The 10,784-nt window shown below is 38.3% G+C and overlaps 1 protein-coding gene and 1 long non-coding RNA gene across 4 annotated transcripts in view; one reads left to right on the top strand and one right to left on the bottom strand.

The window, feature by feature from the left end:
* The window catches only part of LOC125611397, an 11,410-nt gene extending 11,347 nt beyond the window's left edge, over positions 1-63 (top strand). The window contains exon 3 of the long non-coding RNA XR_007341596.1: positions 4-63. This is a non-coding gene — a long non-coding RNA (uncharacterized LOC125611397). The remainder of the gene's footprint in view (positions 1-3) is intronic.
* Positions 1-10,784, bottom strand: part of Napepld (N-acyl phosphatidylethanolamine phospholipase D) — a 35,887-nt gene that overhangs the window by 11,884 nt on the left and 13,219 nt on the right. For all 3 annotated transcript variants that reach the window (XM_048786184.1, XM_048786183.1, XM_015488380.2), the window contains exon 2: positions 7,234-7,534. In XM_048786184.1, coding sequence (XP_048642141.1) covers positions 7,234-7,518 — 285 coding nt within the window. In that variant the 5' untranslated portion in view covers positions 7,519-7,534. The remainder of the gene's footprint in view (positions 1-7,233; positions 7,535-10,784) is intronic.

Below are 10,784 nucleotides of genomic sequence, written 5' to 3'. Positions count from 1 at the left end.
GAGGGAGAGAGAGAGAGAGAGAGAGAGAGAGAGAGAGAGAGAGAGAGAGAGAATTCCAATATTTATTTTTTAGTTATCAGCAGACACAACATCTTTGTTTTGTATGTGATGCTGAGGATCGAACCTGGGCCGCACACATGCCAGGCGAGCCCTCTACCACTTGAGCCACATCCCCAGCCCAAGTCTTAGTCTCCTCAATGCAAAACAGGTATAATAACTGAACACACAAAGACCTGAATTAGCAGTGGCTGGCATACCATAAGTGCTAAAAGCAAGCAAGCCTAAACTCTGATAACCAATCACCACCCATCTTATCAGTCTCTTGAATTCTGCAAAGCCACAACCTACTTAGGATCTTAAGTAACATCCAGACACTTCAAAGCTCTCTCAATTATTCAACTATCTTCCTGTCAACTCAGTCCACACACAAGAGCCAAACAGTCCTCAAGAACAGTCTACTCAAGGCACAACCCTTCCACCACCAAAACATCTTCCATGGCTCTCCACCTGACAAAGCCCATCCCACCTCCTGAGCTCAGCACTGCCCAGGCCAGCTCATCAGCTGATCCACACTACTCCTCTGCATATACTGTGTCCCATCTACACAGAACCACTCACCACTCTTGGACTGAGTTTAAGAACCCTGTGTGGTACTGATTCCATTTCTCCAGTTAAGTTTTCTTCCCCTCTCATCCCTTTGAAGTCATAATCAAATTGCACATCCTTCCTGAGACCATTCCTGGGTCTCAGATCCTAGAAGCACTCATTCCTGCCTCTCAACATCCATGCCTCTCTGTCCACACATTTCCTCTGGATGTTTTCGTTATATGTAGACAAGATTCATTCCATCTCTTATGCAGCTTGAAATCATTCACAGTGCCTGGTTTGGTGATTTCCACATAGCATGTACTCAAAATAAAATGTGTTGGATGAATGAATGTCAATTTTTCAATCAGTTATCAAATCTGGTAAAGAGAATAACAAATGCCATATTTATCAAGAACTGAGGAGATAGAGAAATGAATAAAAGTTGAGGGCCTACCAAAAGTTAGGCATCATACCAGTCCTGGAATGATGATGAGGATGAAGTATCTAATATATCTAACACTTTAGTATAAAATAACATTAACAACAGCTACCATTTATGGAGTTTCTATATGCTCAATACTATTTGCTTCATAGATTTTTAAAAATATTTATTTACTTATTTTTAGGTGTAGATGAACACAACGCCTTTATTTTTATGAGGTGCTGAGGATCAAACCCAGGTCCCGCCCGTGCTAGGCGAGCACTCTACCACTGAGCCACAATCCCAGCCCATAATTTTTTTTTTTAATTTCATACTGACCAAGACAAGACACTAGAAGTAAGTATTGTGAACTGTCTCCTTTTTAGTTTCCCAGTACCAGGGATTGAACCCAAGGGTGCTCAACAACTGAGCCTCATCTCCAGCCCTTTTTAAATATTTTACTCTGAGACAGAGTCTTACTAGGGCTTCACTAAGACACTGAGGCTGGCCTTCAGTTTGTGATCCTCCTGCCTCAGCCTCCTGAGCCACTGGGATTACAGGCATGCGCCACCACAGCCAACTGAAATGTCTCCATTTTCACAGAACAGAAGAAGAACTAGTTAACAGCACTCGCACAAGATCTCCCTGCTGGTCTCCATGTTTACTGCTTCCCTCCACCATACTTTCACACTTGATCTCACTTAATACAGTCTATTTTTGTTTGTTTGTTTTTAAAGTAACAGCTTAGGGATCAAGTGGGGGAGAATAAGTAGAGATGGAGTACAAAAGATCAAAAGAAAACACTTGGGAATAATGGATATGTTCCTTATCTTAATTGTCGTGATCCCTCATCCCCAAGTGCTCTAGGTATTTGTGTATGTGTGTGTACATACATATAAAAATACATACACAAGCACACACACATATGTATGTCAAAACTGATCAAATTATACATTTTAAATATGTGCAGCCCAGATTATGTTAACAAAACTATTGAAAATGTTTTAAGTAACACTGTCTTTAAACAGTACATTAAAATCTCCTATAACAAAATACCCTGAAAACTGGTTGTTGTTTTTTTTCTGCTCTAAAAGCTGGTAGCTTTGACTTACTGTCTAAAGGTATTAAAATGATTTTTAAAAAGTATTAAAAGATAAAATGCTAAATAAAGCCAGTCACAAAGGCCCACATGCTGGATGATTCCATGTATGTGACATATCCAGAACAGGCAAGTCCAAAGAGACAGAAAATAGATCAGCTGTTCCCAGGGCACAAGGGAGGGTAAGGGAACTGGACAGGGATGACTCAGGGCATGGGTTTCTTTCAGGGTTGACAATAGGTTTCTTCGGGAGATAAATAAAAATTACGGTGATTATTGCACAACTCTGTGAATATACTAAAAACCACTGAACTGTGGATTTTAAATGGGTTGATTACATGGTATGTGAGTTATATCTCAACAAAGCTATTTCAAAAGGAGGTAAAGAGGCGACAGGAGAGCTGAACTAACAGGCACGCTTTTCTTCATGTTCCTTCCTTCATGGTGTGTAGTTTCCAGTCCCATCACACAAGAGTAACTTATTTTTAAGAACTTGCTCTCTAGCACTACTATCCCATAAGACTCAAAGACATGGAATCTATGTTGAGATTCCAAAGGAAAAAAAAAATATATCATCTTTTACTTTCTACCCTAATCACTAGAGTTTGAAAAAGCATGTGGAAAAGGGATTGGGTTGTAGAAAGGGTGCTGGAAGACCACCAAGGGTCTTTTCCTCAGGGAAACTACATTGGGAAGTCACAGAAAGCAATAAAATAGTAATCATAAATACTCAGGAAGTCAAGCAGTTGAAAAAAAGAGGTATTACTAATATCAGGGTGAAAAAAAGCATATAAGAAAGGAGACATGGCCAAAGTTTACATTATTTTCATCAATGAAAAATATCAATACAATGACAAAAATGTTACCAGTGAAATCAGAAAGGTAATCAGAGTTAATGATGTTATATTGTAGAAATCAAAATAACTAGAGAGGAGGATTTTGAATGTTTTCATCACAAAGAATTGATAAATGTTTGCTAGGATGGATAACCTAAGTATTCTAAAATATCACACTGTATTCTATAAAGATGAACAAGCATTATCTATCAAAAACAAAAAAATAGAGTTAGGCCTAAAGTCCCCAAATAGTCAAGAGGCTGAAGCAAAAGGATCGCTTGAGCTCAGGAGTTTGAGGCAAGCCTGGGCAACATGGCAAGATCTCATCTTAAAAAAAAAAAAAAAAAAAATAGAATATATCTATGTAGCAGAAGAGATCGAGTTACTCTGATATCCAGGGTAGAAGTTAGTATCAGAAAATGCCAAGAAAAGGCATATATTCTTTTTCCTTTGAAACAAGAAGGTAAACTCCAGAGGAAACAATTTAAAAGCACTGAAAACTGTTGCCTTTGAGGAGCAGAACTGGTGGCAGGGGCTAGTTAGAGGACTGACATTTTCCTTATAAGCCTTTCAGTACTATGTCTTTTTAAAAACTATACGTACTTTTTTTTTCTTGCTAAAAATTAAAAAGCATCTGTACATGTATACCTATAGTATAATTTGAATATTACCTTTTTTTCAAAGGGCATCCTATTCCTCAATGTCATACATCTAAGAATTCATTATATTTTCAAAATAATTTCATGTATCATGTGAACCTCAAAACAAGACTAGTGACCCACTCTAGTTTATTGTCACTTTATAGGAAAAAAAGATGAAGTTTGTGTTGGTCAGCTTTCCATTACTATAATAAATATCTGAGGTAAATCAACTTATAAAGAAAAAAAGATTTATTTTGGCTCGTAGTTTGGGATTTTCAGTCCATGATTTAATAGCCCGATTTTTTTATGGGCCTGTGGCAAGGCAACACACCATGGTAAGGAATACTCCACAAAAATCCCTCACCTCCTGGCTGGGAAGAAAAGAAAAAGGAAGAAGAGATCAGGGTCCCACAATCCCCTTTGTGAGCATGCTCCCAATGACTGGACCCCACTGTGCTAGGCTCCACCTCTTAAAGATTCCACTACTACTAAGCATGATGGAGCACATCTATAATCCCAGCTACCTAGGAGGCTGAGGCAGGATGATCGCAAGTTCAAGGCTACCATGAGCAACTATGGGAGAACCTATCTCAAAATAAGATTTTTTTAATATATTTTTTTTAGTTGTAGTTGAACACAATACCTTTGTTTTGTTTATTTATTTTTTATGTGGTGCTCGCATGCTAGGCGAGTGCTCTACCACTGAGCCACGACCCTAGTCCCTCAAAATAAGATTTTTTAAAGGGCTAGTGATGTAGCTCAGAGGTAGAGTGCTTCCTCTGCACCAGGCCTTGGATTCAATCTCCAACAGCAACAAAAAGTTGGATCCACCACCTCCCAATAGTGCCAAGCTGGAGACTAAGTCTTTAATATGTGGGACTTGGAGAGACATTTAAGAGCCAAACTATCACAGAATTCCTTGAGGGACTATGATATAAATAAGGTCACACAGTCAGTAAGACTCCTAAACCTAACCCCGATTCCTGAACTCCTGATGCTGTGGCAGCCTGATCTGGGTTTCTCAGACTCCAATCAGATGTCCTGTGTTTACTTCTGTAGTAGTAACCAATTAGGCCAGCTTCCTCCAACTAATGAAACCCAGGAAGTGCCTGCCTCCCTCCCACTTTGAAATTCTCCAATAGTCTCATTTCCCCACATTATCAGTGACTGTGATCAACAATAAAAATCAGACAAGGTCACTGAGCCAACAATGGCACAAAGCAATGATAGCATCTGAACAGTGTCCAGCTGTGAACTGGCATGCTGTGCTAAACCACCAGCAGAGACAAATATCAGGAACGGCCCAAGGAAAGAGACCCTGCTTCTGACCAGGCAACTAAATTATGCAGCTCTGCTTATGACCCACTTTCATTTTATTTAGACCTATCAGTTAATGTATACTTTAATTATATGCTTCTTCCAAAACATTTTCTTATTAATATAACTAAATAAATAAACAATAGAGGATGATAAAATCGCATGGTATATAATTATCCCATATACATCATATTATTCTCTTTCCAAAAAAAATTTTTTTTTTAGTTATGGTTTACTTACTAAATGCTAGCTTCCAAATTTCTAGAAATCTGAATTCTGAGTCTACCCAACCATATGAAGCAGGTCTTTTGCACACACTTCTTCATGTTGATTTTCTGGAAAACGCAGAGCTCTCTCACATTTGGGAGCCAGCAAAAGTTAATCATTTCAGCAATTTATTTAAAGAGTTTAAACAAAGAGTTATGGTTATTCCAGAAATATGAGAGGTCAACATGAATTTGACCTAGTTCTGGGCTTTGACTGAAAACAAGGAGGAAACAAGACAGAAATAAAAGAGATCAGAAACAAAACTAAGTTGAAATAGTGCAAAAGTGTTTTTTCTCTCTTATATGACACCGAATTTGTTTTTAAGGTGCACACTTAGAGACATGAAGCCTCCTTTGGCATTTTTTTTAAATATCCTAACTTAAAGACCAAAGAATAAACCTTTTACATCATTAAAGAATGCAACTCTAACTTCCTTCTGTTTTGTTATTCTCCATTGCACTTACCATGTTTCAATATACCACACAATTTACTTATATATTTTGTTTATTGTCTATTTCACTAAACCTAAGGTCCAAGAAAGCCAGCATGTCTTTCTGCTTTGTCTGTGGCTCTGTTTCTAACACATAATACAAGGTGCCCAGCACATAGCTGCTGCTCAGTAATGCTAGCTAAATAAATGAGTGAATGAATGGGCTTGACAAGACCCATAAAAACTGTAAAATTACACAAACAGGCAATGTGCTAATAATGTACATGTGTTTATTTTTCTAAGAAGATGGTCCATGGCTTTCATCGGCTTCTCAAAAAAAGCCAGCATCCAAAAGAGCTCAAGAACCACTGGCTCGGTGAGTCCTCAAGATTCAACCAAGTTTCTCAAATACCTCTTAAATCATTAGAATAGAGAGAGATATTTCACCTTCATGAGGTCATTTGCTCTTAGAAATAAAACAAAACTGAAAGTACTATTATTAGAAGCTGTGGCTCAAAAGCCAGGAAAAATTACCCCAATGTATAGCTTATATGTCCTGACCCTCTGCCCTAATCTTCTTCACAGCTTGATTCCATGTTCTCTCTTAGATAGGGTTCACGTGGGGGGAGAAAAATCTTACTTGTCCCTTTTTCCCAACCTCAAAGCAGAAAATAAGCTTTCATGCCTAATTCTAATAAGGTGCTAAAACACAGTATTTTTAGGCTGGGGACATATAGTTCAGTGGCCCAGCACTTACCTGCATAGTAGGTAAAGTCTCTGGGTTCCATTACTAGCAACACAGGAATGGAACATGTGTTTGTGTGTGTGTGTGTGTGTGTGTGTGTTGTGTGCGCACGCACATGTGTATCTCTAGATATAGATATGCGGGGAGGAGGCTGATGGGAGGCATGCAGATAACTTAAGCAAGGAGAAGGGAGAAAAATATGCTCCTATACCTGAGAACCACCAACCGTTGCCATTCATATTTATGAATAAAGTATACCCTACTCATCTAATAATCTCTATGCTAAATGTTAATAAATTTCATCCTAAGTAAGGCTAGTGTATTTAAAGACCAGTAGTCTACAGTCAAGTTTCAAAGGTCTGGAAACATCATCTGAAGATTTCTTTTTCAGTTCTGGAAGTCTTATCCAAGGATTAAAAGCCATCCACTCTATGCCATCCATGTCTTACTTACTGCTCATAATCCACATTCCAAACTTGCCAGGTAACTACTTTCTAGAATACATCATACACTTTCTCACCTTCATGATCTTGTTCTTGCCACCCTCTACCTGGAAAACCACTGTCAAAAGACTTCTTAGCTATTTAGGCCCAGTGCAAACAGACATCTCTTCAGTGAAGTCCTATCTAACCCCACTAAGTCAAAATTAATCACTTTCTTTGCTATACCTCTAAAGCACTCCAGATCAGAGGTGATTATCCATGTGTACTCTCCTGCTGAACTAGGAACCTGTGAGCACAGGTTACGCTATTTACTTTGTTCGCCCAAAACCTAGCACTCTACCTTATCATAGGATAGAGCAATTAACTAACTTGAGTGTACCACTCATAGCAAAGCTTAGTAATATATGAATTAAGAGTACAAAGGACTTTGAAAAGACAAGTGCTACCTCTTTGGAACATGGAACACTGCTGTGATCCTTCTCCATTATCAGCCATCTGAGAACATTTGAAATAGAGAGGTTTTTCCATGTTGGCCAAGGGTTAACAAATCTACCATCTTTTCCTTTTTTTGACTTAGTTACATCTTCCTCTAGTCTGTAATCCAGCTTGAAGCTTTTCCTAGAAAAATTACTTCCTCCAGAATTCGGAGCTGAATTTTGGCGTTTTCTTACTGCTTCTTTAGGATACTGGCTGCTTGTCATCAGGGACTGGCTGCTTTCACTTTCATCCATGTCCTTTGGTGAAGAACTTAAGAGAAGAAAAAAAAAGAGGGGAGGAGTTTTAACATAAAAGCATTAAAACACATTACACAGTATTATTCTTAGTCAATAAAAATTCCCCAAACTGGGCTGGGGATACATCTCAGTTGATAGAGTGCTTGCCTCGCGCAAAGTCCTGGGTTCAAGCCCCAGCACCACAAAAAAAAAAAAAAAAAAATGTCCTAAATTATAAAAATATCATGTTGTTATTAATTCACACTTTCTTCCTGTGAAATGGTTTTAGAATCCAATATTTCTGCTTGCCAAATAGAAAAGATGTTCACCTTACCTATTAACCTAACAAACCTTTCAAAAATCTCTTCTCTGCTAGAATCTAAAAGCAACATATTTCCCAGCCAGCTTTTAAATATATGAAATCTGCCATTTCAATGACATTCTTTCGATTAAATTAAAGAACCTTCATGAGTCTATAATGTTTTCATATCTAAATTTTTGAAATATCGTTTTTAATAATGCATAGTAAGGATTGCTTTAGGACACCTCAGTAATTAAAGTGACTTACTGTTTGAGTCAGTTTTTTTGCTGCTGTGATCAAAAGACCTGATAAGAACCATTTTAAAGGAGGAAAAGTTTATTTGGAGCTCACAGTTTCAGAGGTTTCAGTCCACAGATGGCCAACTCCATTCCTCAGAGCCTGAGGTAAGGCAGAAAGTCACGGTGAAAGTAGTGACCGTGGAAAGCAGTTCAGAACATGGCCACCAAGAAGCAGAGAAAGCTCTCAGCTCACCAGGGACAAAATATTAACCCCAAAGGCACACCCACCACAACCTACCTCCTCCAGCCATACCCTACCTATCTATGGCTACCAATCCCTTAATCCATTCAAGTGAATTGATGGACTGATTAGGTTAAGGCTCTAGTAACCCAACCACTTCAGATCTTTTTTTTTTTTAATTCTGATTTGTTATACATGATGGCAGAATGCAATTCATTTCATATTTAGCACAATTTTTCAAGACACTGGTTGTACACAAAGTAATTTCACACCATTCATGTCTTATACATGTACTTAGGGTAATGAAGTCTAACTCATTCCACCATCATTCCTGCCCCCTAGCACCTTCCTTTCCCCTCCCTCCCCTTTGCCCTATCTAAAGTTCCTCCATTCCTCCCATGCTCCACCCCCAGTCGCTTTTATGAGGCTGCACCCTCATATCAAAGAAAACTTTCAGCCTTTGTTTTTTGGGGATTGGCTTGCTTCACTTAGCATTATATTCTCCAACTTCATCCATTTACCTGCAAATGCCATGATTTTATTCTCTTTTAATTCTTAGTAATATTCCATTGTGTATATATACCAAAGTTTCCCTATCCATTCATCTACTGAAGGGCATCTAGGTTGGTTCCATAATTTAGCTATTGCAATCACTTCAATTCTAAACCTTCTTACATTGTCTAAGTCATAGCTTTTGGGGGTCATCTCATATCTACACCATAACACACATAACCCCACTTGGCCTAGGAATTTTTATGCTGAAATAACCCGATACCAACACCCTTGGAGTTGAGTCAAGTCCCAGGAAAGGAGATAACACATTGACATATATTTCAATAATATATTTAACTGATTAACAATATAAATCTGAATTAATTCAGACTCAGAACTGCCAACTTGGTGTGGTATGTATTCTAACTACGTGACTGTGGACAAGTTTTCTACCTCTCTGTTCCTTTATTTCCTCAACTATAAAATAGGGATTAAAATGTTACCTGCCCTCAGGGTTACTGAGCAGGTAAAACAAGTAAAGCATTTGGAGACAGAGTGACACATACACTTGGCAACAGCTCAAAGTTGACTGTTGTCAATGACTTTGTCCTTACGGCTACTACATCTACCACTACTGACTACTTGACTCAAGGCATTGAAATCCCTGAATGTGAACTGTTCAAGACTACAGATATATCACACAGTGACAAATGTATTAAGAGTATGAATTTGGGGCTGGAGATGTGGCTCAAGCAGTAGCGCGTTCACCTGGTATGCGTGGGGCGCTGGGTTTGATCCTCAGCACCACATAAAATAAAATAAAGATGTTGTGTCACCCAAAACTGAAAAATAAATATTAAAAAAATTCTCTCTCTCTCTCTCTCTCTCTCTCTCTCTCTCTTTAAAAAAAAAGAATATGAATTTAATCTGCCATGAATATCATTTCTTTCCTCTTCTGTTAAACAAACATTTGCTTTCTGCTTAGTTGGTTTACCTACAGTACATACATATAACACACTTTATAACCCTACGAAAATAAGCACAGTAACAGAAAGTCAATTATTATTTTTGTGGCTTCAATGGGGATTAAATAGAAATACTGCCCAGCAGAAAAAGGGAAAGAACACAAACCCCAGAAAGTACATGTATGCTAAACCAAACTTTTTTTCCCAAACTTTAGAGTAAATAGTCTATAGCCTGGGGAATAATCACCATGAAGAAAAGAAACCACAGCAACCAAAAGCTAAAACACTCACTGCTGCCTGCAGGAATGCCTAACATCTGAGCAAGTGCCTAACAAGCTATATATCTTGGACAAATAACTTAACCTTTCTAATTCTCCATTTTCTCACCTGTAAAATGCCTGCCTATTTGTGGAGGTTTCAAAGGATTAACTGATATAATGTACATAAAGTGTTTGACACATACAATGCCAATTCCTTTTTCTCTAACCCTGTTAACTGGCCAGACATCTAAATTCTTTAATTACTGTGAGAATCTTAAAGGGATCTGAGTGAGGTATCTCAGCTCCCACAGAATCCCTTTTCTTGGGTTATAATTAAGTCCAAACCCTCAAGGTAGATATTATAATCCCCATTTCTTTAATTGAAGCACTCAGAAGTAAATAGCCTAGTTGAAAGACAACGAGGTAGTGACAGGAAGGAAAAAAAAAAAGGAATAAATGCAAGAGTCAAGAAGTTGAGTCAGTAAATCTTGAGAGTATTCAGATGGTCATGAATTTTTGGACTCTTTGTAGAGCAGGTGGTGGGGGTGCATTATAGAGTGGGAGGGGTCAGAAATGGCAGCCTCACTGATCAAGTTGGATTTCTGACCCAGTCACTTTCAGATCATGGAGATGCAAGAATCCAAGAGGATGGCCAGGTGTGGTGGCACATACCTGTAAGCCCAGTGACTTGGAAGGCTAAGGCAGGAGGATCACAAGCTCAAGGCCAGCCTTAGCAACTTAGCAAGACCCTGTCTCAAAATTAAAAAAAAAAAAAAAAAAAAAAGG

The sequence above is a fragment of the Marmota marmota genome, unplaced genomic scaffold (genome assembly GCF_001458135.2).
Source record: "Marmota marmota marmota unplaced genomic scaffold, marMar, whole genome shotgun sequence".
Taxonomy (NCBI): domain Eukaryota; kingdom Metazoa; phylum Chordata; class Mammalia; order Rodentia; family Sciuridae; genus Marmota; species Marmota marmota.
The sequence above is the reverse complement of the archived record's forward strand: the minus strand, read 5'-3'. Positions and strand labels throughout refer to the sequence as shown.